Source organism: Chrysemys picta, chromosome 22 (genome assembly GCF_011386835.1).
Source record: "Chrysemys picta bellii isolate R12L10 chromosome 22, ASM1138683v2, whole genome shotgun sequence".
NCBI lineage: Eukaryota > Metazoa > Chordata > Testudines > Emydidae > Chrysemys > Chrysemys picta.
Genome location: NC_088812.1, coordinates 20,910,720 through 20,937,937, shown reverse-complemented (window position 1 = coordinate 20,937,937; position 27,218 = coordinate 20,910,720). Strand labels below are relative to the sequence as shown.

The following is a 27,218-nucleotide window of genomic DNA, read 5'->3' as shown; positions in this document are numbered from 1 at the left end:
GGGGCCTTGGGCTGACGCCGATAGTGGGCTTTCGTCTCGGGTGGCCCCTTCTCGTATCCCCACCAACTGCTACTAGCTTTCTTCTTCTCTGCCACCTCCACCCATTTGGTTCCAATCTCCCCCGCCTTGATTACAGTTTTGGGCTTCCCATCTAGGATGTCAAGTATCAGGGGGTAGCCGTGTTAGTCTGTATCTACAAAAACAACGAGGAGTCTGGTGGCATCTTAAAGACTAACAGATTTATTTGAGCATAAGCTTTCGTGGGTAAAAAACCTCACTTCTTCAGATGCATAGAGTGAAAGTTACAGATGCAGGCATTATATACTGACATATGGAGAGCTTAAAGACTACAAACTACTACCAGTGTACACTGGTTCTCCACTTGCGAAGTAACACCCTGCTCACAGCCCAGGAGGGGAAGTGCCCGGCCGGCGGCTGGGGTCCGGAGGCAAGGGGGCTGCCTGAAGCCCATAGCGCTCGGGCAGCTCGGCTCTTAAACAGAGCCGAAGAGTCAGGGGAGGAGCAGAGCCGCCATTTTCCCGGACATGTTCAGCTTTTTGGCAATTCCCCCCGGACGGGGGTTTGACTGCCGAAAAGCCGGACATGTCCGGGAAAAAGAGGATGGATGGTAACCCTAATCTAGTCCAACCCCCTGCTCAAAGCAGGACCAATCCCCAGACAAATTTTTACCCCAGTTCCCTAAATGGCCCCCTCAAGGATTAAACTCACAACCCTGGGTTTAGCAGGCCAATGCTCAAACCACTGAGCTATCCCCGCACTGAAATAACTACTCTGTGACCTGGGATCTGACCCTTTAAATCTGGGAGAGACACCCAGCTACAACCCTACGGTGGCCTTTGAATTCAGCAGTTGTGGAATTGGATCAGAGAGAGGATTTGGTCCAATCCCGCTTCCCCTTCCAGGTTTTGTATGTAGTTGCGATGAAGAATGGCGGCTGAAGCACCTGCCCCACTGGCACAGCAAAGCCGGCTGTATGATAAACATCGGTGGTTGGAGAGGTGACTGATTCACAGAGATGAAGTGGAGGGGTCTCCGCAATTCACTGCCAGCAAAACAAATATACATTGAGTGTCAATCCCATGGGAAAACTCCAGTCAACGTCAATGGGATCAGGACTGGGTCCTCATTCAGGAATAGTGCAGAGTCTGCAAAATTCAGCCAGTCTCCCCTGAGGTGACATCACGTACAGGAAAATAACATAAGTGTAGACAAAGCCCGTTCCCTTCCCCTACCCATGCACAGGTAAGCCATAAAGTAGCAGTCAATAGAGGCTGCTCTAAATAAACCAGAAATGTCCACTTCCAGACAAAGATTGTGGCCTCTCGTGCTGGGACTGGAGCAGGGAGGTTTTTCCAGATATAAGGCTCCACTTTTCCCTCCAGAGAAAGCTTCTGGATTCTTTCCCAGTAGAGGTAACGGAGCCAGAGGAAATTCCATCCAGTGCTAACGCTTTGTTGGGGATGGCCCATCTGCACTGACAAGATTTCCACCTAGGTTTTGGTTTGCAAGCCTCCCCAATTGGATAATTACCTAAATTTGTGTCAAAGCCAACACCTTCCCTGCCTGTTCCACAGTGAGTGATGCATGGAGCCTCCAAAGAAGCAAAGGGAAGGGAACGTGGAGGAATGCAAGAAAGGAGGACTTCTGTGCTGGGTTCTAGGAGACCTGGGATTCCCCTTTGATTTGGATGCAACTGAATCTCACTAAGACTCTCAATGCCGTTCTCAGATGGATTAAAACAAGCATGTGTCACTCAGGGGACAAGGTACCTCAGGAACTACAACAGACCCAGATGGATGCGACTTGTGGATGCTGGTATTGGAACAGAATAGAGGATCTCTTACCATCTTGGTGCTGGTAGTGACAGTGGACATGGACGGACTAAAAGTTTGAGTTGTGGGGCTGGGTTTTCTTGTGCCTTTAATCCATCTCCTGTACTCCTCTCTCACCTGGAGAATAAGGGACATGGTCACTACATCATGTAACTAACACCCTCAGACCAGGCCACTGCTAGGCCCGTGAAGTCACTGGGTGGCTGATGACGCGCCATGGGCATTACCTGGCGATTGAGGAGACAGTGCACCAGGAAGATGAAGGCTCCCTGCAGGCTGTTGACAATGGTGAATAAATACGCCATGACCATTTTTGCTGAGCCGACTTGGAAGAGACCAAGACTCCATGTGCAGCCCAGAATGAATAGCTGGGCGATAGCTTTAAAAGTCAGTAGTCTGGATAAAGGCAGATGGAGAGATCCTGTTATAATGACCCTACGGTGAGTTACTGAGTCAGGGGGCCCTGGGTGGTGTGGGGTGAAACATCTGGCACCCGCTTTACTGTGTCTTAGGGTTACTGTCAAGACGAACACAATGGCAACTTACGCCTATGAATCCAAAATACAATATTGTGCCCAACCATCTTCCCACACACACACAGGTGGCTCTTCCAAAGCAAATGGTTCAACCTCTCATTACAGTTTTGTTTTTAATCCCTTCATATCAGGTCCTGGCAATGTGACAATCAAGTGGGAACAGGATATTGAGGTCTCAGGAACCCATCTATGTTGTTCCATAAATAGAGAGAGGGGTTGCTACAGAGCAACAAGTAAGCCACACTTTCCTTCCTCCTCAATGGATGGCACTTTACCTCGACAGTATCCACAGCCCCAGGGAAAAGAGATGAGTTTCCTCCCTAAGTAGCACATGGCCCAGCTCTGAATAGCAGCACAGACTTGCATTTCTCCTTACAAAGCACTAGGCATGTGCAGTAATACCATGGCTTTCTGAAGCCTCAATATTCTGATCTGGTTCTAAAATCTTTTCCCCTCTCATGTCTCCATCCAGCACTCCCAGCTGGCAGCCCTGATCGTGTTCCTCCCAAACAAACAGATTTCATAATGAGTTGCTTTAAAGACCATTTGCATGCCACACTCTGAATGTGCCGCAGGACTTACTGCAAGAGCCTCACTGATCTAGCAGTCTCTTCCGTACCATTACTTCCACTGACTTCAGCGGCTTTCGAAGAGACTGCAACTGTTATCTCAATATCCATCCAGGGACCAACATGATACACATGGCAGAAAAGTATCTCCCATAATTATCCTTTACTGCTGTAGACCTCTCCTCTCTCCTAACTTGACCCTTCAATTGCCACCCTGGCTGTGCTGTGTCTAATTTAAGATCCAATACAGCATACCCTTATTCATGCAAATTGTCCTTATTTTGGCAGATGGTCCCATGGACAACTTTAGGACTCACGAGTAAGGGACTGCTGATGTGACTTGGGGTTTATCAGCTCCTTGGGCAGTGAGACTGTTACTCTCTCATCAAGCAGAAGGTCGCAAGATAACCTGGAAACCCTACAGTGGCATGTGCTCAGCTGTATGGTGGCAGCAATCTGTGCAGAATCCCACAGGAATTCCCATACAGGAGGCTCACTGGACCCTTCTCATACAGGGGTGGGCAAACTACGGCCCATGGGCCGGATCCAGCCCATCAGGACTTTGGATCCGGCCCGCAGGATTGCCATCCCTGTGGCGCAGCGGGCCCCACACCACTCCCAGAAGCAGCCGGCACCACATCCCTGAAGCCCCTGGGGGAAGGGCAGGGCAGAGGTCTCCGCATGCTGTCCCCCACACACACACACAGCTCACATTGGCCGGAACAAGGAACCACATCCAATGGGAGCTTCTGGGAAAGTACCCGCAGGCGAGGGCAGCACGCGGTGCCCTTTGTGCCCGCCCCCGCACCCGGGGTCGCAGGGACGTGGTGCCAGCCGCTTCTGGGAGCGGTGCAGGGCCAGGGCAGGCAGGCAGGGAGCCTGCCTGAGCCCTGCTGCGTGCCGCTGCCATCCCGGAGCCACTCCAGGTAAGCGACACTGGGCCAGAGCCTGCACCCCGAATGCCTCCTGCACCCCATACCTCAACCTCCTTCCCTGAGCCCCCTCCCGCACTACGCACCCTTCTCTGCACTCCTGCCCTGAGCTCATTCCCACACTCTGCACTCTCTCCTCCACCCCAACTCCTTGCCATGAGCCCCTTCCTGCACACCTCACCCCCTCCCACACCCTGCACTCCCTCCTGCACCCCAACCCCCTGCCCCAGCCCTACACTCATGGCCCTGCATGCAATTTCCCCACCCTGATGTGGCCCTCGAGCCAAAAAGTTTGCCCACCCCTGTTCTAGTAGATTTAGTGCTGTCCTACCTGGTGTCTTTGAGAGTGGACACATCTTCATTAAGGGAGGAGAGTTTGTCTCTCAGGATCCAGAGGGTTACAAGAAAAAATGTTAAATTTATCTGTGGAAACAGCATGAAATATTCCTTGTAAATCATGCCAGCCAAGGCCAGTCTCTCTGGCTGAGGCACGGAACAATTCTATGGGATCAGACTGCTGCCGACCAGTGACTGCTCGTCAAGGTGGGTCATACATCATTCCCTGCCAGATCTTGGTCCCAGGACATGCAGGGAACTGTTGGCATAGGCAGGGCTACAATGCATCACATGTGATCATACAGCCAGAGGGCCACATTCTGCTCTTATCTGAATCTGGAGTGACTCCACTGATTCCAGTGGGGTCTGCAGTTATTCCAGATTTAGAGCCCTGTGATTTGTCCCAAAGCTTCTAGATCCCGTCTATAGAGTATTCCCTTCAATTCTGAGGCTGAAATTTATTCTTAACTTGCTGCCTGAGATGGGGAGGAATCTGCAAGGACATTTGCTACCTTTATCCCTTACCACGCATGCACCCTTCCATCCTCAAACTCCCCACGCTGCAGCCACCTTCCCTTCCCCCATCACCTGGGTTATTTACCAGCCAGGCCAGACAAGGCAAGGGACAAAACTATCCTCATTCCTGCAGAGGTTCCACTTGCTTCCATGGCAGCATTGCATGAGTAATGACATATTTTAATTAATCATATTATGGTAGCACCTAGATGCTCTAATGAGACTGCACTGGGTTCTGTACTCACACATAGAAAGGGGCAGCTCCTGTCCTGGAGCATTTGTTAGCAAAATAAAAGGGCAAGACCACAGGTGCCAGCTTCCCACAGGCCGCTCAACCCCCCCCTCTCTGCCCCAGGGCCCACACCCACCCGACCCTTTCTCCCAAGGCCCCACCCCATATCTTCCCACCCCCACTTGGTACCAAGCCCTGTTCCCCCTTGACCAAGCCCCTGCCTCTTCCCACCCCTACCCCACCTCTTCCCACGCAGTTCTGCCACCTTCCTCCCAGTGCCTCCTGCACACCACAGAACAGCTGACTGCAGCAAGTGGGAGGCACTGGGATTGAGGGGGAGAAGTTGATCAGCGTGGCTGCCAGTGGACGGGAGGTATTGGGGGGGGATGATGAGTGGGGGTGCTGGCTGCCAGTGGGTGCTGAGCATCCACTAATTTTTTTCAGTGCCTATGGCCAAGACAGACAAAGGGTGGGAGGAGAAACAGAGGTACAGCGAGGGGAAGCTACTTCCCATGTTAACACAGCAGGCCAGTGGCAGAGTCAGGTCTCCTCACTCACAACCCAGTGCCCAACCCTGACTCCATTCGCCCTGACTGACTCCACAGAATGTAGGCAGTTGTGTTAAGGGGAAATCCTGCACTGGCCAAAGAGGGGTGGATGACATGGGATCTTATAGGACTCTTTCATCTTAAATTCTCTGGGAGATATTCTTCTCTTGGCTCCACTGGAGTCCACAGGGTTGCAGAGGTGAGAGGAGAATGGGGCCCTGTGGTTCTGTGAGGTACCCACCAGGATTATGGCACAGACTGGACCCAGGAAGCTCCAATGAAAGCCTCTCTCCAGGCTTAGCCAGCAGCTACAGGGAGGGAGGAAGAAGGTGACTTTAATGGTATTACTACCCTTTTTCAGCCCTGGGGGCAGAGAGGGGGTGTTACAGGGCAGCTGGCTCTCAAAAGCGAGATGGGTCTCAGCCTGTTGGTGACATGGTCTCTTGCGGACAGCAAGCAAACAGCCCTCCCCGTCTACCTCAGCACCTCCTGCTTTCAGCCAGCACTTCCTCTTCCACCTCCTCAAATGACCCTTTCTGGTGGATGGGCGCAGTATTGATGGAGGGCCAGACATGCAGCAGATGGACATTGGCCTAGCTGCACTGAAGGAAGTGGAGCTACCCTGATTTACAACAGCTGAGGATTTAGCCTGGGGTGTCTAAAACACGCCACACCCTGTTTTAATGGAGTCGCTCACTTTAGAGAGGGGAATCAGGGATTTCCACACAGTAAGAAGGTGCATTTGTTTCCTACACACCAGCCCCACAAACCCAGCCTGGGAGCTGGGAGTCAAGCTGGGATCTTTCTGGCTTGTTCTTCCGCATCATCAGTGGGGCGAAGAGTGTAGATGTCTGATAGGTGGGCAACTCAACTACAGCGCTTGGGGCAGCTTAGTGTCCCTGGGGATGGGAAGGGTCTCGGGGACATTCAGCTCCCAGGCAGGGTGAGCCGGGAAATCTAGGTTCAAGTCAGACCTGGGGTGAGCTGAACAACTGTATGGAAGCCACATCCTAGCTCCTCTTCAGGATGGGCACTGCACTTACTATTTGGAAGTTCCATAGCCTTCATGATTCACCGCTGCAGAAATAGCCACCACCAGGGCTGGGAATCCGTAGCCAAATGTGTACATGAATCTCTTCTTGAACCGGCTGGCGCTGGTGTAATTCACAACCTTCAGGTTCCTGACAGTGAGGAAGAGGTGCAGCCCTTCCAGGAACATCCAGATGAAGCAGGCCAGGAAGAGGTAGTGTAGGAAACCAGCAATGACAGCACACACCACCTGAGGACAGGATGAGAGAGAGCTCTGGGACACTGCTTCCGGGAAGGGAAATACTGAATTTGGAGGTGGGGGAACTTTTGTGAGGATCACATAGGGCTTTTTATTAACACATCTCTCTAGTTATGGCACTCTCCCAGAGACAATACATTCTTCAGTCTACAGAGGCTTGTCTAAGGGCAAGCTGGCTGGCCCTTTCAATCATTCAGAGTCCAGCCCGGTCCTGATCTCCACTCAGAAAAGAGTTGGATACTGTGAGGAATCCTAGGAAAGGGAGCAGAGACATAAACAAGTTCCCAGTCCTCATAATAGGGAGAGACCTGGAGGGTGTAGGTTCTCTTCTCTATATCTGCTTCAGGGTATAGGCGTCTTGCATCTGCCCATCAGTCTGGGGGCAGAGAGGACAGGCAGGGTACTGTGACTCTGGAAATCGGGGTTCCTTTGTTTGAATGATGAAGGAAGGAGCCCACAAGGAAAAGGGAAGGACTGGTTTCACCCATAGAGATTTCTTTTGGAGGGAAGTAAATAATTATTTCTGCAGGACTAAAGAGCATGGAATAAACATTACCGTCCAGCTGAGGGTATAAAAAGGTGCTGGAGTGAGGGGAGCTTTAGAAATGCTGACAGAAGATCTGGACACAGCTCAATTTTAAACCAAGAATAAAAGTGGATAACAGACCCGACTCCTGCTGCGGGTCACTGCGGTGAGGAAGAGCAGGTTGGCCAGGAAGAGGCAAAGGCAGAGCTGCAGGTGGATGGAAGTGCTGATGTTGCGGATGGAGCGGCACAGGTGGAAGGTGAGGATGGCGAGGAGGAGGCACAGCAGGGAGAGGGTCAGTCCCACATAGGTGATGATGGTCAGTGGGTAACTCTCCTGTAACACAGCAAAGGGAGAATCACCAGTAAGCCCTGGGACACTATATAGTAAATAAAGGGAAGTAAGGACAGCCTGGGGAATTACAGACCAGTCATCTTAACTTCTGTACTGGGAAAGATAATGGAGCAGATAATTAAGAAATCAATTTACAAACACCTAGAAGACAATAAGGTGATAAATATCAGTCAGCATGGATTTGTCAAGAACAAATCATGCCAAGCCAGCCTAATAGCTTTCTTTGACAGGGTAACAAGCCTTGTGGATGGGGGGGGGAAGTGGTAGATGTGGTATATCTTGACTTTAGTAAGGACTAGTCTACACTGCCCAGCACTCTACACTGCCCAGCACGCTAAGAGAGGCGTAGCTACCTGGTGCACTGTTTACACTGGCATTTTACAGCACTGAAACTTGCTGTACTCAGGGGTGTGTTTTTTCACACCCCTGAGCAAGAAAGTTTCAACGCCGGAAATTGCCAGCGTAGACAAACCCTAAGGCTTTTGATACTGCCTTGCATGACCTTCTCATAAACAAACTAGGGAAATACAACCTAGATTGAGCTACTATAAGGTGGGTGCATAACTGGTTGGAAAATCGTTCCCAGAGAGTAGTTATCAGTGGTTCACAGTCAAGCTGTGGGGGGTGGTGAAGGGAGGGATGAGGAAGGAAGGATATTGAGCTACCTGGCCCTCTTCATGGTGGCGGAGACTCTCAGTTCTGCACAGAGACCCCCGTACCCTCTCCCTCACGCAGAATGTGTGTGTGATGTTGCACTCCATAATGATTTATGAAAATATGCTTATGAGTATAAGTATGATGTTACTGAAATATGCTTTATTCAAAAGGTCTCTTGTAAGGTATCATTACAAAGCTTATGATCTACTGACTGTGTTCATCCCATTTGTTTGCATGGATTATTTCTATGTTTGGAGTTAGGAGAATAAGTTACAAACTTGAATTACTGATGTAAACATGTTAAGTGGAAGCCATTAACGGTGCTTCAGAATCTATCACCTGTAAATGGCTCTGTTTACTTGTAAACCTTCTGGGTATGTGTGGGCCAGCCCTGGAAGAATTGAGACTAGGGGTCTCACAGGACATGTGACCATGTCACATGATACTGGAATCCATCTTAATCTGGTACTTTCCCATTTAGAAGGAGGGTTGGGGACTCAGAGAGACAAAGGATTCCTGCCTTGTGCCAAAGCTATAAAAGGGGGTGGAGCAAAACAAGGGGGGGTCTCAGTCATGAGAAAGCCCCCGCTTTTCACCTAAGATGCCTGCTGGAACTAAAAGGACTGTACCAGGGAAAGAACTGGCCTCAGACGAGGAAGGAGCCTAGTCTGTGAAAGAAGTTTATTGGAACATCTCTGAGGGTGAGATTTTACCTGTAAACAGTTTCTTAATGTATTAGGCTTAAAACATTTTGTTTTATTTTGCTTGGTAACTTACTTTGTTCTGTGTGTTATGACTTGGAACCACTTAAATCCTACTTTTTATACTTAATAATATCACTTTTGTTTATTGCTAAACCCAGAGTAAGTGATTCATACCTGGGGGAGCGAACAGCTGTGCATATCTCTCTATCAGTGTTATAGAGGGCGGACAATTTATGAGTTTACCCTGTATAAGCTTTATACAGAGTAAAACGGATTTATTTGGGGTTTGAATCCTACTGGGACTGGGTGTCTGGGTGCTGGAGATAAGTGACCTGCTGAGTGGTTTTCAGTTAAAGCCTGCAAATTTGGGGGCGTGGTTCAGACCCTGAGTCTGTGCTGCAGCAGGTTAGCATATTTGGCTCAACAAGGCAGGGTTCTGGAGTCCCAAGCTGGCAGGGAAAACGGTCTCAGAGGTAATCTCAGCAATTCAGGTGACAGTCCCAAGGGGGTCTCTGTGACTGAACCCATCACAGCACGGCACCAGCGCATTCAGCTCTGTAAATATGGCTCCTGCCTAAGGACACTGCAGCGCCTGCTGGGTATGTGGGAGCCAACCCGCTCTTACCTGCTGTCATGGGCAGTGGATGATGCTGCTCCTTGGGGAGGCTAGCCCCCCAGCCCATCTCTTCTGCCTGTGGCCCCACCCATACTCCACCCCAGGCCCTGCCCCCACTCTGCCCAGGCACTGCCCCTTCCCACTGTCTCCCTCCTCTCTTCCCTCCCCATCCCTGCTCACCTCCTTCCAGCCAAATCCCTGAACCCTAATGAAGCAAATGACATTAAAAAGAAATTGCAGAAGATTTTTTTTTTTCAAAAGAAAATGGAGCATGTTTTCCACTGAATGCCAGAAGATGAAGATCAGACATGCAGACAGGTACCTAATTAAAAGCACTAAATTTAGGAATAAAAAATGTCAGTCACAGGTATTTTGATATACCCTGAAGTTTGTCAGAGATTTATTTGCAAAAACTTTGTAGTAAGGGCAGTCAGCTGTCCTGCTGAATACAACATTAAATATTATGGAATATGTGATGCAGCTCTTCTCTGTTTTACATTTTCTTAATCAGTATTTCTAAGCTGATTTTATATTTTAAATGTACTCTTAAGCCTTCATAAAGTAACCATTCCAGATTACTACATATTTAACTCACTGAAACAAAGACATTATTTTAAATTAATCAGTCACAGAGGTTTAGTGTGTTCATAACAATGTTAATTGCTTTTAGAAAAAGGGAACACTAATTTACTGTGTGTGATCTTCATAACAACAGACATGAAATTTCACTAACTTTAAAAAATATGTTTCCAAAGATTTTAGGCATAACAAAGGATTTTATATCTTACTAAGGTACTGATTTTGCTGGAGGGTTCTCTTAAAACTAGTTCATCAAATAGTCAGAAGTAAAGAAAGGGAAACTTGTTTGTCTGGAAGGAAAGGGATGTTTTCCCTTTAAGGGCTAGCCTCTCTTCAATGCGGGGGGAGGAGGGAGGGTGAAGGGAGAAAGGGATGGACAGAAAGGACCGGAAGACTTGGGAAGCAAGTTTTTTGTACTATAGTAATTAAAATTAAAATGTGTATTTTAGATAAGAGTGGTCTTTTGAAGGATTTATTTAAAAAACTATACGTCTGAAGATTTAAGGCTAAAGATGAACACTCAGATTGTGGATCTAAAAACCTATGCAAGGATTTTTTAAAGATGTGATTTTATAATCTCCAGCAATCTTCTAATGAAATATTTTTAAAGCAAATTTTAAACTAAGGTCCTGTAAACTAACATGTTCTGAGTAAATATTACAGTAATGCACAACGGTTTTTGTCAGTAAATTCAGAAACTGACAGTATATACGGAGGGGGTGGCAAATGCCTGTTAAATGGCTTCATTACCACTTGAATGGCTCTTTAACAGTTTCAGTGTTGGGCTAATAGGTCTGGCAGGCTGTAGACTTTTTCACTTTTAAGTTACTAGATCCCCCCCGGAATAAGAGTCACCAGGCTGCAGCAGCTAGCTGTGGGAGCCTGCAGGAAGGGTCAGAACAGGCATAGGAAGTTCTGGTAAGGTGGACACTAGGACCCAGGGGTGCAATGTAGATACAGGTGAGCAATCATTTCCATGTTCTCTCTACAGGTACTAATGCGGAGAGTGGACTAGATGACCCATCTGAGGGAAGGGAGCAGAAGGAGACTCCACCGATTGGAAGGCAAAAGATGCACTGTCCTAGGGATGGGAGTTCCACGACCACCACTCCCAAGAGGAGGAGGAGGGTGGTGGTGGTCGGGTACTCCCTCCTCAGGGGGACTGAGTCATCTATCTGCCGCCCCGACCGGGAAAACCGAGAGGTCTGCTGCTTTCCAGGAGCTAGGATATACGATGTGACGGAGAGACTGCCGAAACTCATCAAGCCCTCGGATCGCTACCCCTTCCTGCTTCTCCACGTGGGCACCAATGATACTGCCAAGAATGACCTTGAGCGGATCACTGCAGACTACGTGGCTCAGGGAAGGAGGATAAAGGAGTTTGAGGCGCAAGTGGTGTTCTCGTCCATCCTCTCTGTGCAAGGAAAAGGCCTGGGTAGAGACCGTCGAATAGTGGAAGTCAACGAATGGCTACGCAGGTGGTGTCGGAGAGAAGGCTTTGGATTCTTCAACCATGGGATGGTGTTCCAAGAAGGAGGAGTGCTAGGTAGAGACGGGCTCCAGAGAGGGAAGAGCATCTTCGCCAGCAGGCTGATAACCTAGTGAGGAGGGCTTTAAACTAGGTTCACTGGGGGAAGGAGACCAAAGCCCTGAGATATGTGGGGAAATGGGATCCTGGGAGGAAGCACAAGCAGGAGAGCGCAAGAGGGGAGGACTCCTGTCTCATGCTGAGAAAGAGGGACGATCGATGAGTTATCCTAAGTGCCTATACACAAATGCAAGAAACCTGGGAAACAAGCAGGGAGAACTGGAAGTCCTGGCACAGTCAGGAAACTATGATGTGATTGGAATAACAGAGACTTGGTGGGATAACTCACATGACTGGAGTACTGTCATGGATGGATATAAACTGTTCAGGAAGGACAGGCAGGGCAGAAAAGGTGGGGGAGTTGCGTTGTATGTAAGAGAGGAGTATGACTGCTCAGAGCTCCAGTATGAAACTGCAGAAAAACCTGAGGGACTCTGGATAAAGTTGAGAAGTGTGAGCAACAAGGGTGATGTCGTGGTTGGAGTCTTCTATAGACCACCAAACCAGGGGGATGAGGTGGACGAGGCTTTCTTCTGGCAACTAGCAGAAGTTGCTAGATCGCAGGCCCTGGTTCTCATGGGAGACTTTAATCACCCTGATATCTGCTGGGAGAGCAATACAGTGGTGCACAGACAATCCAGGAAGTTTTTGGAAAGTGTAGGGGACAATTTCCTGGTGTAAGTGCTGGAGGAACCAACTAGGGGCAGAGCTTTTCTTGACCTGCTGTTCACAAACAGGGAAGAATTAGTAGGGGAAGCAAAAGTGGATGGAAACCTGGGAGGCAGTGACCATGAGATGGTCGAGTTCAGGATCCTTACACAAGGAAGAAAGGAGAGCAGCAGAATACAGACCCTGGTCTTCAGAAAAGCAGACTTTGACTCCCTCAGGGAACAGATGGGCAGGATCCCCTGGGAGAATAACATGAAGGGCAAAGGGGTCCAGGAGAGCTGGCTGTATTTTAAAGAATCCTTATTGCGGTTGCAGGAACAAACCATCCCGATGTGTAGAAAGAATAGTAAATATGGCAGGCGACCAGCTTGGCTAAACAGTGAAATCCTTGCTGATCTTAAACGCAAAAAAGAAGCTTACAAGAAGTGGAAGATTGGACAAATGACCAGGGAGGAGTATAAAAATATTGCTCAGGCATGCAGGAGTGAAATCAGGAAGGCCAAATCACACTTGGAGTTGCAGCTAGCAAGAGATGTTAAGCGTAACAAGAAGGGTTTCTTCAGGTATGTTAGCAACAAGAAGAAAGTCAAGGAAAGTGTGGGCCCCTTACTGAATGAGGGAGGCAACCTAGTGACCGAGGATGTGGAAAAAGCTAATGAACTCAATGCTTTTTTTGCCTCTGTCTTCACGAACAAGGTCAGCTCCCAGACTGCTGCACTGGGCAGCACAATATGGGGAGAAGGTGACCAGCCCTCTGTGGAGAAAGAAGTGGTTCAGGACTATTTAGAAAAACTGGATGTACACAAGTCCATGTGAACGGATGCGCTGCATCCGAGGGTGCTAAAGGAGTTGGCGGATGAGATTGCAGAGCCATTAGCCATTATTTTTGAAAACTCATGGCTATCGGGGGAGGTCCCAGATGACTGGAAAAAGGCTAATGTAGTGCCCATCTTTAAAAAAGGGAAGAAGGAGGATCTGGGGAACTACAAGCCAGTCAGCCTCACCTCAGTCCCTGGAAAAATCATGGAGCAGGTCCTCAAGGAATCAATTATGAAACACTTAGAGGAGAGGAAAGTGATCAGGAACAATCAGCATGGATTCACCAAGAGGAAGTCGTGCCTGACTAACCTAATTGCCTTCTATGATGAGATAACTGGCTATGTGGATGAGGGGAAAGCAGTGGATGTGTTATTCCTTGACTTTAGCAAAGCTTTTGATACGGTATCCCACAGTATTCTTGCCGCCAAGTTAAAGAAGTATGGGCTGGATGAATCGACTGTAAGGTGGATAGAAAGCTGGCTAGATCATCGGGCTCAATGGGTAGTGATCAATGGCTCCATGTCTAGTTGGCAGCCAGTTTCAAGCGGAGTGCCCCACGGGTCGGTCCTGGGGCCGGTTTTGTTTAATATCTTTATTAATGATCTGGAGGATGGTGTGGACTGCACTCTCAGCAAGTTTGCAGATGACACTAAACTAGGAGGCATGGTAGATACACTAGAGGGTAGGGATCGGATACAGAGGGACCTAGACAAATTAGAGGATTGGGCCAAAAAAAACCTGATGAGGTTCAACAAGGACAAGTGCAGAGTCCTGCACTTAGGACGGAAGAATCCCATGCACTGCTACAGACTAGGGACCGAATTGCTAGGTAGCAGTTCTGCAGAAAAGGACCTAGGGGTCACAGTGGACGAGAAGCTGGATATGAGTCAACAGTGTGTTCTTGTTGCCAAGAAGGCTAACGGCATTTTGGGCTGTATAAGTAGGGGCATTGCTAGCAGATCGAGGAACGTGATCGTTCCCCTTTATTCGACATTGGTGAGGCCTCATCTGGAATACTGTGTCCAGTTTTGGGCCCCACACTACAAGAAGGATGTGAAAAAATTGGAAAGAGTCCAGCAGAGGGCAACAAAAATGATTAGGGGTTTGGAGCACATGACTTATGAGGAGAGGCTGAGGGAACTGAGATTGTTTAGTCTCCAGAAGAGAAGAATGAGGGGGGATTTGATAGCAGCCTTCAACTACCTGAAGGGGGGTTCCAAAGAGGATGGAGCTCGGCTGTTCTCAGTGGTGGCAGATGACAGAACAAGGAGCAATGATCTCAAGTTGCAGTGGGGGAGGTCCAGGTTGGATATTAGGAAACACTATTTCACTAGGAGGGTGGTGAAGCACTGGAATGCGTTACCTAGGGAGGTGGTGGAGTCTCCTTCCTTGAAGGTTTTTAAGGCCCGGCTTGACAAAGCCCTGGCTGGTATGATTTTGTTGGGAATTGGACCTGCTTTGAGCAGGGGGTTGGACTAGATGACCTCCTGAGGTCCCTTCCAACCCTGATATTCTATGATTCTATGACAAATTGGAGAAAGTCCAGAGAAGAGCAACACAAATGATTAAAGCTCTAGAAAACATGATCACCAGTTTTGGGGGAATCTGCTCTCCTTTTTACAGCCTATCCTGGCCTTGGCATTGTCAGTGAGGGCTACTCTAGGCACCTCAGATCACAACCCCAGCCCAGCCCCCTTGACCCTGACCCATCCTGTATGGCCACAGATTATACCCTGAGGTTACTATGTAGCGTTCAATCAGGCAAAATTCCCACTGATTTTGCCCAGATCAGAAGCTCAGAGTCCAGCCCTTTGATCTGAGTCTCACAGTGAGATACCTCCACTCTGGTGTGACCCATAAGGAGTGCGAAGCTGGAGAGATGGTCACAGCTGCAGATGGTGTGAGTGCTGTTCGTGTGGCGAACGGTGCAGCCATCCTCAGCCCAGATGCCTTTCCCAGCGATTAATTTCCAGTGAACGCAGCGAGTCTCTTCCTCCTCTTTCTTTGCCTGGAAACAAAAACACCCCATCATCATCATCCTCACTGGATCATGGGGAGAACACTGTTTCTTTTGTCACACATCTCTAATAGACAGTAATAAACCTGAAGTCACCAACGGCTTCATGGCTCTCATTGTGCTGCACGTAACAGCCATTTGGGACTTCCCATTGGCAGTGGAAATACAAGCGAGATCCTCCAGCTTCAATAGCACAAGGCCCTGACCCCAGAGCTAAAGTGGTAATTCCCTTAACTCTCAGCACTGTAGGGTCTATGACACACAATTGTGCAGTTCCAATTTGAGCCATTAAAAGGCATTCACACACCCGCCCACAAATACCCACATGCACGCTAGCAAGGTCATTACTTTATCAAAGAAGGCACCATCTCATGCTGTTTTCCTGAACTCTGCTATCTATAGGGCAGAGGTCCGCAAACTGTGGGGTGCGCCCCCCTAGGGGGACACAGAGGAACCTTCAGAGGGACATGACAGGTCCTGGGTCAGCCCCAATGGGGTGTGGAAAGAGAGCCCTTCCCCACCCTGAGCTCTGCTCTGGTCCCACCAGTAGCCACATCCCCAACTTCCAGCCCCATGTCTGGCAGCGTCCCCAGCTTCAGCATGGCTCCACTCCCAGCCCCAGCCCCTTGTGGCTCCAGTGCCGCCATGAGGTTGGCTGCTGGCCCCCACCACAGCCCGACTGTTGCTCCACTCCCGGCCAAGGCTCTGGTCCTGCTCCCAGCCCCAGACCCACCCTCAGCTGCGGCCTGAGCCTCAGCCCCCTTACCCCTGTCTATGTCCTTCCCCATCCCCCCCAAGCCACAGCCCCGCTCCCGGCCCTGGCTCAGGGGGAGGGGTGTGAACGGGTTGGGAGGTGCAACCCTCAAAAGTTTGGGGACCACTGCTATAGGGAGATTCCTTCCAATTATTCCTGCTCTAAGGGGTGAGCCAGACAGTTGTTACTCCTGAGCATTTTACATGATGAATCATAACCCAATCAGGCCTGGTGTGAATCCTATGTAACGTCCTCCCCAAAACAGCCCCCGTGTCAGGACTGAAGAAGCTCCCTCTCTTTCTCAGATAACTGTTTCTCAGTCCAGAAAGGCAACACAACTCAAATACCCTGCAGGAGACGCACCTTTTAAGTGACCAACTGGAGTCCCTGGCACAGAGGAAAGTAAAAGGATCTACACTCACCTGTCTATGGCGTAGGGTGAAGTTCACAGGTATGGGGAGGTTCATGAACCTCCCATCTCCAACAGCCCCACTCACCACCCTGGAATTCAGGTGAAAATTCCTCAATTTCTCATCAGCCATTAGATCTCCCTCCTTGAGAAATCTCTTGTTCATGATGGAGTCCAGGGTGAAGTAAGAAATAAAAGCAACAGCCCCAGAATCTGAAAACATGAAATGATGTTTCATCATAGAGCCAGGGACACTGAGACAAAGAAAGAGCAAGCCAGGTGCCAAAGGTCACAGTGAGTGTGGGGCAGAGCTGGGAAAAGAACCCAAGAGTCCTGGCTAGCAGTTTGAGCTTTAACCACTAGAATATATTGCCTCCTCCCTCTTTTTCCACAGAAGTCATTCTGTGTTGGAAACATCTGGCATGCACTATGGGAGTGTGATTCCTAAAGTGCACTAACGTATATTAGAGCACACTAGGGAACCTTTAGTGCACACTAGTAGGGTCTATATGGAACAATGCTCTTTAAAAGTGCTCTTTAAAAATCATACCCGCACACTGCATGTTATCCAGCTAGGTAGACAGCCCTACGTGAAAGGCACTGAGGTGAAGCCATAGTTTTTCTTGGTTAGGAGAGGCAGAGGGGTTGCTTAGTGAGGAGCTTTCCCTAGTGATAAAGAATTAAGAACCAGTCCCAGTTAGGTCATACTGGCCTGAAAATAGGAGTAAAATCGGTAACTATCATCCTGATTCCATTCCAGGAAGACAGGCACATCAACCTGGGGTCTAGCTGGGCTCATCATCAGGACATCATGTGTTGGGCCAACGGATCTCTGATCTTTCCATTCTCTGGACCAATTCATATGCCTATCAAAGCTTCTCTCACCTCCCTGCCCCCTCACCCCCCATTGCTCAGTTTTCATGCTGTGGGACAACCAGGAATGAAGGGCTCTGCAGAGCTCAATGGCCTGAGAAACACTGGCTCAGCCAACAAGGTCCACACTAGTGTCAGGATAACAGAGGAAAGCAAGCTAGCCTGGGGCAAGAGGAAGGGGAGAACTAGGGCTGGGGTTTGGTGTCTAGTTAAAGGGATGAGTGCCTGGGAAGCACCAGGATGATACCTCCTGTGGCTGCTCTGGTGACCGTATTGCAGTGAATGTCCATCGTCTCATTCAGAGCTCTCAGCCTGAAGACATCATCACAGGGACCTGCAGCCGGGACAACGAGGAGCGTCTCGATAGCTGGGGAGGGAAATGGCAAAGCCTCTTGCTGCAAGGGCAAGTCAGGTTCGGAGCTCCACTCTCTCGGAATCCCACCACCCCCTCCCCCTTTCTCCTCACCTCCATTTCTCTGTGTTTCCCTGAGCCCCTCTGGCTGACCTTCTATGATCCATCATCCGTGTGTCCCCATGAAGATGCCACTGTGCGAAGACGCAGAAGGCAACTTCTCCCTGCTGCCTCACCTCTGCGGTTTAGCAGGGGAAGCAGCAGGAAGGGGTATTGCTGGGGCAGGGAGTGAAAGGAGGACGCAATGGCAGCTGCCTGTGGCGACAGGAGATTGGCATTGCTTTTAAAACCCTCTCAGGCAGCTGCCATTGCTGCAAAGCCCCTGGGCTGGGTTTATGGCTGGCGGGTAGCATAGGCCGGGGTAGCATTGTGCCTCCCCAAACAGCCTGGCATGGCCCCGCCCATGCTCCGCCCCCTGGTCCCCTCCTGCCTGCTTCCAATTCCCTTCCTGCTCTTCTGTGGCTGAGAGGCTGAGGCAGGCAGGCTGGGGCTGATGCTCACAAGGCCCAGCGCTGCGGGCGCTGGGGCCGGGGCCATGCCACGTCATGCTGTCTGCCCATCCGCCCAGCTCTGGATTTGGGGACGCTCCGGCTGCCTGGCGTTCCAGGGCTGGGGGTGCTCCCGCTGTGCTGCCCACCTGGTGCTCCAGGGCTGGGGTAGCGTGGGGATGGGGGCGGGTTGCTCTGGGCTCCAGCAGAAGAAGGGGGGTGGAACGGGAGGGGCCGGGAGCTAGTCTCTCTCAATGGCTCGATCACCTGCCACCCATTGCTGGGTTATAAACCCTGAGAGAGCGGCAGCGAGGCTGCAGTGGTGTTCTTTATTGAGAAGAGTATAACCCACTATCTTACAGCCACCACCAGGTGATGTTGGAGCCTCCCATCCTCCTCACCCATAGACTCTGTTGTCACAGTCTGGGTCGTATTCTCTGGTGACTTCAAAGCAGCTGTCAGTGCAGCCAATTCTACACTCTGCAGGAGGAACGTCACGGCAGAGGCCACCTCCCTCTTGCTCCCATTCCCACCAGCACTGAGGGTGGAGCTATTCAGGAAGGGATCAAAGGGGCCAGCAACTTCCTGGGATTGGGAAAGAAAACACCCTGAGAAGGAGGAAGGATTTCAGTGGTTCATGAGACACATTCTTCAGACTCCCAGGGGAACAATGACCCTCTTAGGGACATATGGGTTCATAGTGACCTTCTCAGAGGGACTGCAGCATTCTCAAAGAGGGAGCCCTTCACAGAGCGAGTACGTCTGCTGAGGCTTGCTCAGGACTCCACAGTAAGCTGAAGCCAGTGTTGGGCTAATGCCCTGTGTCATTCGCTCCTCATCCCTGGTCCCTTCAGTGTACGGGCCAGAGAACATTGCAACAAATCAGCAGGCATCTAGGTTCTCTCTGTGTTGCCCCCAGAAGCAATCTGGATCTTCCTAGGACCAGTGGGGACAGAGCCCAGATCCCCTGCCACTTAAGCTAGAGAGCATGCACATGCGCACACACACCCCTTTTCTGAAGAGCAGCTACAATTCCCCCCAAAGTGAGACTGCTATTCCAGTGCTCAGGGCATTTGGCCATAGAGCGCCCACACATGTAGGGGGAGAACCTCTGACCTGCAGCGATACTGCTCTGTCCTGGGCACACATGGTCTCCAAATTCACTAAGGTTGATTTCATGGAGGACCAAAATTCACTGTTGTTGCCCTGCAGAAGAATCAGAGGAAATGGGTTATTTCTGCAAGCATGGACAGTCCTCGCAAAATTAAGGTTAATGGTTTCACAGAGTGATCTTGCTTTGACCTATGGCTGGCTGGTAGTCCCACTAGAATGCCTACAGATTAAGACATGTTAAGGCTAAGTGTGGTGAAGCCCACAGACACACTGATATTTCACATAGAATTGAAGCTTTCGTGTATATTAATGAATTTCTCCTTCCCTTCCTCACAGGCATTTGTAAGGATTATTACCCTTACAAGTGGGGAACCAGTGCACAGAGAGACTGAGCAAATTGCCCAAAGTCACACAGTGAGTCTCGGGCAGGGATAGGAACTGAACTCTGACTTCCTGTATCTCTGGCTGGTGCCTTAACTGCAGAACTCTGATATACAGTGAGTGGGGGCGTTACATACCTAAGCATGATTATGGTTGAGTTTTCAAAAGCACTTGGTGTTGGATTGATTCTGCTCCCACTGAAGTCAGGTGGTAAACCTTGGATACAGGGCCGGCTCTAGGTTTTTTGCCGCCCCAAGCAAAAAAATGTTGGCTGCCCCCCACTCCACCTCGGGGTTCCTCACACCCTGCTGCCGCCCCAGCCCTGGGCTCTCCCCCCCAACCCAACCGCACCCTCCTGCCGCCCCAGCCCTGGGTCACTAGTAACTCGCTCCCAGGGTGGGTCATTCAGCAGGAATTTTGGATGTGCACAGAACACAGACAGGATTGGTTCCCATATGGTTAAAGAACTGCAGTAAAGTGCAACAATTTTCAGCTTGTGTGACTGGAGGATATCTGGATGCATATTATAAGACTGTCCTACATAAATGAGGAAAAGTTGAGGTGCCTTTATTATTCTTTTGTTCCACTCTTTGTTTCTATGGGGAATTTGCCAATGCAATATCACTGTCTTCCTTTTAAACAAATAAAACTTTAAAAAAAAAAGGCAATGGCTGTTGAAAATAGCAATTCCAGTCCTAATAACCACTGGGAAGCATTTCTTGCTCAATTTTATCCTACTTTTCTACAGCAAGTTACAGTGGATCAGTATATTTCATTTGGGAGAAATGAAGTAACAGCTGCCCAAATTGAGCTTCAGCACTCCTGAATTTTGAGGGTGTTCAAATCTGGAAGGCAGGTGCTAGATTCCCCTTCTGACTATTAGCTAAATCTGGAAAGGAAAAGTCCATTTCTGCTTCCATGGCTCAGAAGTAGAAATCTTCCTACGTGCCTGGTACTGTATCTAAAGCTGCCCAGGTCCTCTAGTAGAGCCTCCCCTCCCTTACTTTTCATTTTAAATTCTAGTGGGATCCACGTACCTCCCTTGCTAGGCTTCAGATAGAGAGGTGCACTGTCCATTTAGTCCACCCAATTCTTTCTTTGGGGGCTGCAAGGTGAGGTCACACCAATATCCCTAATCCAGTCTGGGGATGTCTTCTGAAGGGGATATCTGGGCCAAAGCCTTCTACTCCTTGAGCACACTTGTTCCCCCGTTCACAGTGCCATCCCGTTCTAGCAGTGAGCTCTCTATTTACAGCAAGCTGCAGCATGAAGTCTCAGCTACCTCACTCCCTCCCCCTCCCTTTCCTGTTGATCACTGCCAAGGGAATGCTGGGAAATGTAGTTCTTTCCCTACTCCAGGGCTGGCTCTATAGGCAGGGAGCTAACCAAGGAACTACAGCTCCCAAGGCCCCCTGTTGGTTCTCAGCTCCCCTGCTGGATCCCTGCCGCCCCTACAAATGTGCTGCCCCAAGCACTTGCTTGCTTTGCTAGTGCCTAGAGCCGGCCCTGACTGGATAAGCAGAGAATCCTCAGGCTCAAAGTTTTCTGTGTACTATTTGTGAAAACTCTCAAAGCCCAAATAAACCCCTTTAACGTACCTGCAGACAGACATCTTTGCACATCTCCGACTGCTCTTTTATCTGTAGGGTCTCAGTCAGAGATTTAAAGGTAACATCTAGCAACAGAAAGAGAGGCAGGACAATTACATCAGGTCAACCTCTGCAGGGCTAAGGTTTTCAAAAGTGTCTCGTGATTTGAGACATCTTAAAAGGGCCCTGACTTTTGAAAGTGCTGAGCATTCACCCTCTGAAAATCAGGCCCCTTTAAGGTCTCAGGTTAGGCAACCAAAATCACAGGGCAATTTTGAAAATCTTGGCCTAAGTGACACACCTAAGGCCACACACACAGGGACTCTAGGACAGAGCTGGGAATGGACGCTTGATCACTTGAGTCCTTGCCTAGCATTTTAGCCACAAGGGCCGTCCTTTCTTCCTACCAGAATACAAAGTTGATGATCTACCTAAACCCAGCAGGTGTTTTCTCCCTTTAACTCTGGTGTGACCCATAAGGAGTGCGAAGCTGGAGAGATGGTCACAGCTGCAGATGGTGTGAGTGCTGTTTGTGTGGAGAACAGTGCAGCCATCCTTAGGCCAGATGCCATTCCCAGCGATGAATTTCCAATGAACGCAGCGAGTCTCTTCCTCCTCTTTCTTTGCCTGGAAACAAAAACACCCCATCATCATCATCTTCACTGGATCATGGGGAGAATACCGTTTCTTTTGTCACAAATCTCTAATACACAGTAATAAACCTGAAGTCATCAATGGCTTCATGGCTCTCATTGTGCTGCACATAACAACCATTTGGGACATCTCATTGGCAGTGTACATACAAGCAAGATGAAGAAGTTACTCACCTTGTGCAGTAACGATGGTGCTTCGAGATGTGTGTCCCTGTGGGTGCTCCACTCTAGGTGTCGGTGCATCCCTGCACTGGAGATAGGAGATTTCTCACAGCAGTACTCGGTCGGGTGAAGGGCGTGCACAGGAGTTGTCTCATGCAGCCATTGGCACCTCCTGTAGTGCACACTCCCCTGACCGTCCCCTCCATTCCTTCTCTACCCCAGAGCTTGGCTGTGTGAACTCCGAAGTAGAGGGGAGGAGGGTGGGTAGTGGAGCACCCACAGGGACACACATCTCGAAGAATCATTGTTACTGCACAAGGTAAGTAACTTCTACTTCTTCGAGTGGTGTTCCTGTGGGTGCTCCACTCTATATGCTTGTAGAGCAGTACCCCCACCAGGGGTGGTAAGGTTTCAGAGGTATGTATAAGTGTGTGATGAGAGCTCAGTGAGGCCAACGATAGAGTATGAGACAAGGCCTTGGGTGATAGCATAATGCTTTGCAAAAGCATGCTCTGATGTCCAGGTTGCAGCTCTACAAATATCTATTAAGGGGATATTGTTCAATAATGTGATTGATGTCGCCATGGCTCATGTTGAGTGGGAATCTGATGCCCACAGGGGGTTCTTTGTGATGCAGATGGTAGCAAGTTACAGGTAGAGACCCATTTGGAGAGTCTCTGGGTCGATATTGTAGAGCCCTTGGAGCGCTCTGCTGTAGAGACGAATAGTCTTGGTGACTTGTGGAATGGTTTAGTTCTGTCCAAGTAGAAGGCTACAGCCCATCTGACATCTTGCATGTGCAACGTTGCTTCTCAAGAGTCGTTATATGGCTTGGGATAGAAGGCAGGTAAGTGTATGTTTTGGTTAATATGAAAATGTGTAGCCATTTTGGGCAAGAATTTTGGTGAGGATGCTAACATAATTTTGTCTTTGTTAAATACAGTGTATGGTGGTTCAGCCATCAATGCTCCTATTTTGCTGACACGTCTGGCAGACGTGATTGCCACTAGGAATGCGACCTTCATTGACATATGAAGGAGCGAGCAGGTTGCTAGAGGTTCGAAGGGTGGTCTTGTGAGACATTTGAACACAAGATTGAGATCCCAGGGTGGTGCAGGTTGCCGTACTTCTGGGTACATGTTCTGTATACCTGCTAGAAAGCGCCTAGCTGTGTAATTGGGTGAGTGAATATTGAAGCCCCTTCTATCTGTCTGTGGAGGACCGTGATGGCAGCCAGGTGTACTTTAATAGAGTTTATGGCTAACCCCGTTTCCTTCAGTTCTAGTAGGTAGTCTAGGATCATAGATAGCAGCGCCTTGGTCGCATCCAGCTGTTTTTGCTGACACCAAAGAGAGAATCTTCTCCACTTGTGGTGGTAAGTATTTCTAGTGGTGAGGTGATAGCTATTTAGTAATACCTGTTTTACTTTCTCCGAACAGTTCAATTCCCCATGCTGGAACCAGAGAGGAGCCACACTTTGAGATGGAGTTTCGCTGGGTCTGGATGGAGCGTCAGGCCCTTGCTCTGGGACAGAAGATCCGTCCGGAAAGGCAGCGGTTGTGGGGCAGAGACTGCTAGATGTGAGAGGTACAGAAACCAAGTCTGTCTCTGCCATGTGGGGACAATGATAATGATGTATGCTCTGTCGAGTCGTATCTTGCGGATGACCCGTGGGATCAGTGGGATCGGTGGGAAGGCGTACATGAGTGATGCGTTCCACAGGATGAGGAAGGCATCCCCTAACGATCCCGGTGTCAGGTCTGCCCTGGAGCAAAATAGTGGACATTTGTGATTTATCACTGAGACGAAAAGGTCGATTTCTGGGTGACCCCATTTTTGGAATATTGTGTCAAGAACACTGTTGTGGATTTCCCACTTGTGTTCCTGTGAGAAGTGCCTGCTGAGATTGTCGGCTGTAGTGTTTTGGCACCCTGGTAGGTATGATGCTGTGATGTTTATATTGTTGCAGATGCACAAGTTCCATAAGTTCATGGCTTCTATGCATAGAGAGTGAGACCTGGCTCCCCCTTGGTGACTGATGTAAAACATGCACGCAACATTATCAGTGAGAATAGAGATTGAGGTTTCTCGTATGAGTAGGAGGAAGTGTCGGCATGCATTGTGTACCATGTGGAGTTCCAGGAGATTGATATGTAGTTGAGTTTCTGTCACATACCACTTGCCTTGTACATTGTGGTGACCCAAGTGGGCTCCCCAACCTATCAGAGAGGCTTCTGTTCTAATAGTCACTGATGGGGGGTCTTGTTGAAAGGGAATCCCAGAGTATACATTCCCTGGCTGTGTCCACCATTGTAGGGAGAGGATAACTCTTGGTGGTAGTGTCACAAGTCTGTTGAGAGAGTGTTTGCTGGGTACATAGACCGTGTTCAGCCATTGCTGAAGACAGCAAATATGGAGTCTGGCATACTTTACTATGAAAGTTATAGCTGCCATATGTCCTAGAATCTGAAGGCATGTCCTCACTGAATTTTATGGGCTGATGGTTACCATGGAAATAAGATTGGTCAATGTAGTGAATCTGTGGTTTGGCAATATTGCCTTGGCTTGTATGGAGTCTAGGTCAGCTCAGATAAACTCCAATCGCTGGGTTGGTTCCAGGGTGGATTTCTTTTTGTTTATCTGTAGACCTAGCTGGTGAAACAGGTCTATTGTGGTCTTCAGCATGCCTGCCGTTTCTTGTCCATTGGCACCCTTGAGAAGGCAATTGTCCAAATGGGGGAAGATTATGACTCCTTTGCGTCGTAAATGTGCTGCTACTACCGCGAGCATTTTTGAGAATATGCGGGGAGCAGTGGACAGTCTGAAGGGAAGGATCCTTTATTGGTAGTGGTTGGGTCCTACTGTGAATCGCAGGAACTGTCTGTGGGCAAGATGTACTGTAATATGGAAGTTTGCATCTTGGAGGTCGAGGGCTGCAAACCAGTCCTCCCCATCTAGCACTGGGATTATTGTGGCCAGAGTGACCGTTTTGAATTTGTAGTTGCGTACGAACCTGTTGAGTTTTCAGAGATCTAAGATTGGTCTCCATCCCCCTCCTTTCTTCTCTGTTAGGAAATATTTGGAATAAAAACCCCTCCCTCGGTATTGATATGGTTCTGGTTCTACAGCACCCAGCAGTAGGAGGTGGTCTACTTCCTGTTGCAGAAGGTGCTCATGAGAGGAGTCCCTGAAGAGGGACGGGGAAGGAGGGAGGGTAGGGGGGATGGCTGTGAAAGGAATGGTGTAGCCAGATTGTATGATCTCCAAAACCGATTGATCTGTGGTTATCACAGCCCAGGCATGGTAAAATGGGCATAGGCGATGACCAAAATTGTCGGATGGGGTATCTGTTGGCGCTAGAGGTGTGGGGAGGTCATGCATACCCTCGACCAAGACTACAAAATTGTGTCTTAGATGTAGATGGACGGGCAGATGAGGCCTGGTTCTGTGGAGCTCGTCGTCTCTGGGCCTGTTGTTTGGGTCTGTTCTGAGTGAAGTATCGTGGCTGTTGATGGTTAAACAAGGTGTCTCATGACCTCTGGTATGATGTAAAGTGAGGGCATTTGTCAGGCGGTGGGTGTATGCCTAGTGTATGCGGTGTCGTTCAGGAGACCTTCATGGTATGGAAGACGTCGTCTGTTTGAGATGAGAATAGTTTATTCCTATCGAAGGGGATGTCCTCCACTTTTAGCTGTAGTTCTTTTGGAATTCCCGAAGCCTGCAACCATGATGTTCTTCTCAGAACCACTGCTGTTGCAGTTGTTTGGGCAGCTGTGTCTGCTACATCCATTGAGGCTTGCAGCGCTGTGCGGGCTATTAACTGACCCTCGTTGATAATGGCATTGAGTTGAGGATGTTTATTTTTGGGGAAGTCTTCCATGAGCTCTTGTATTTTACTATAGTTAAAGTAGTCGTAATTCGCTAGTAGAGCAGAATAGTTGGCAACTCTAAGCAGAAGGGTAGCTGACGAGTACTTTCCGCCCAAAGAGGTCCAGTCTCTTGTGTTCTTTATCTTGCGGTATGGAGCGGAAATGAGGCTGTTTACTGCACTGATTAGCAGCCTCTAGTACCAGAAAACAGGCTTGACGGTGTGAAAACAAAAATTCCATGCCTTTGGCTGGAATGAAATATTTTCTGCCAGCCTTTTTGCTGGTGGGTGGTGCCGATGCCGGTGTTTGCCATATTACCTCCGCAGGCTCCATTATAGCCTCATCCATGGGGAAGGCAATCTTGGTCGATGATGCCAGTTGTAAGATTTTTAACAACTTATGTTGTTTCTCCTGCACCTCACGTAAGGCAATTTCTTGGCTGTTTGCTATTCTTTTGAAGAGTTCTTGGAACTGTTTCAGGTCATCTGGTGTCATTGAGGTAGACAGTGTCACCGCTTTGTCTGGTGCAGAAGATGAGTGTGGGAGAGGTGGTGAATCATCCAGGTCTGCCTGAGATAGTATCTCTTCCTCTTTTATCTCTGTCTCAGGGGGGTCAGAGGTTTCTCTGTGTGGTAAGGATGGGTGTACTCTGAAACCTCTTGTTGCTGGGGAAGGGGGACCAGAATAGGGGTTCTGGTATGTGGACCAAGGACCCCATTATGGCCATTGAATGGGGTAAGGTGGTGTGACGGGTTGGATCACAGAAACACTCTTGGGAGCTGCCACCCGATGTGCCAAGACTACTTCTATCCCTGTTTTCCCTGCCAGCTCAGGACTCCAGCACCCTGTCTTGCTGAGCCAGACACTCCCGTCTGCTCCAATACAGACCCAGGATCTGAATTACTTGCCCCAAAGCTGCAGGTTTACCTGAAAACAGCTCACACAAGTGTGCTTGTCTTTAACACTCAGATACCCAACTCCCAATGGGGTCTAAACCCAAATAAATCAGTTTTACCCTGTATAAAGCTTATACAGGGCAAACTCATAAATTGTTCGCCCTCTATAACACTGATAGAGAGATATGCACAGTTGTTTGCTCCCCCAGGTATCAATACATACTCTGAGTTAATTCATAAGTAAAAAAGTGATTTTATTAAATACAGAAAGTAGGATTTA

At 49.2% G+C, this 27,218-nt stretch overlaps 1 protein-coding gene across 1 annotated transcript in view; it reads right to left on the bottom strand.

Annotated features, from left to right (window-relative positions):
- Positions 1–227: 227 nt before the first annotated feature.
- The window catches only part of LOC101952657 (uncharacterized), a 47,251-nt gene continuing 20,260 nt past the window's right edge, over positions 228–27,218 (bottom strand). Inside the window, exons 9-23 of the mRNA XM_065575492.1 lie at positions 21,790–21,985; positions 21,368–21,444; positions 19,392–19,481; positions 18,677–18,860; positions 17,623–17,742; positions 16,516–16,715; positions 15,160–15,330; positions 7,478–7,672; positions 6,566–6,801; positions 5,764–5,830; positions 4,222–4,313; positions 2,081–2,249; positions 1,866–1,970; positions 1,552–1,612; positions 228–1,063 (exon numbers count right to left, since the gene is read on the bottom strand). Of these exons, the coding sequence (XP_065431564.1) occupies positions 1,029–1,063; positions 1,552–1,612; positions 1,866–1,970; positions 2,081–2,249; positions 4,222–4,313; positions 5,764–5,830; positions 6,566–6,801; positions 7,478–7,672; positions 15,160–15,330; positions 16,516–16,715; positions 17,623–17,742; positions 18,677–18,860; positions 19,392–19,481; positions 21,368–21,444; positions 21,790–21,985 (1,998 nt within the window). The 3' untranslated portion in view covers positions 228–1,028. The remainder of the gene's footprint in view (positions 1,064–1,551; positions 1,613–1,865; positions 1,971–2,080; positions 2,250–4,221; positions 4,314–5,763; positions 5,831–6,565; positions 6,802–7,477; positions 7,673–15,159; positions 15,331–16,515; positions 16,716–17,622; positions 17,743–18,676; positions 18,861–19,391; positions 19,482–21,367; positions 21,445–21,789; positions 21,986–27,218) is intronic.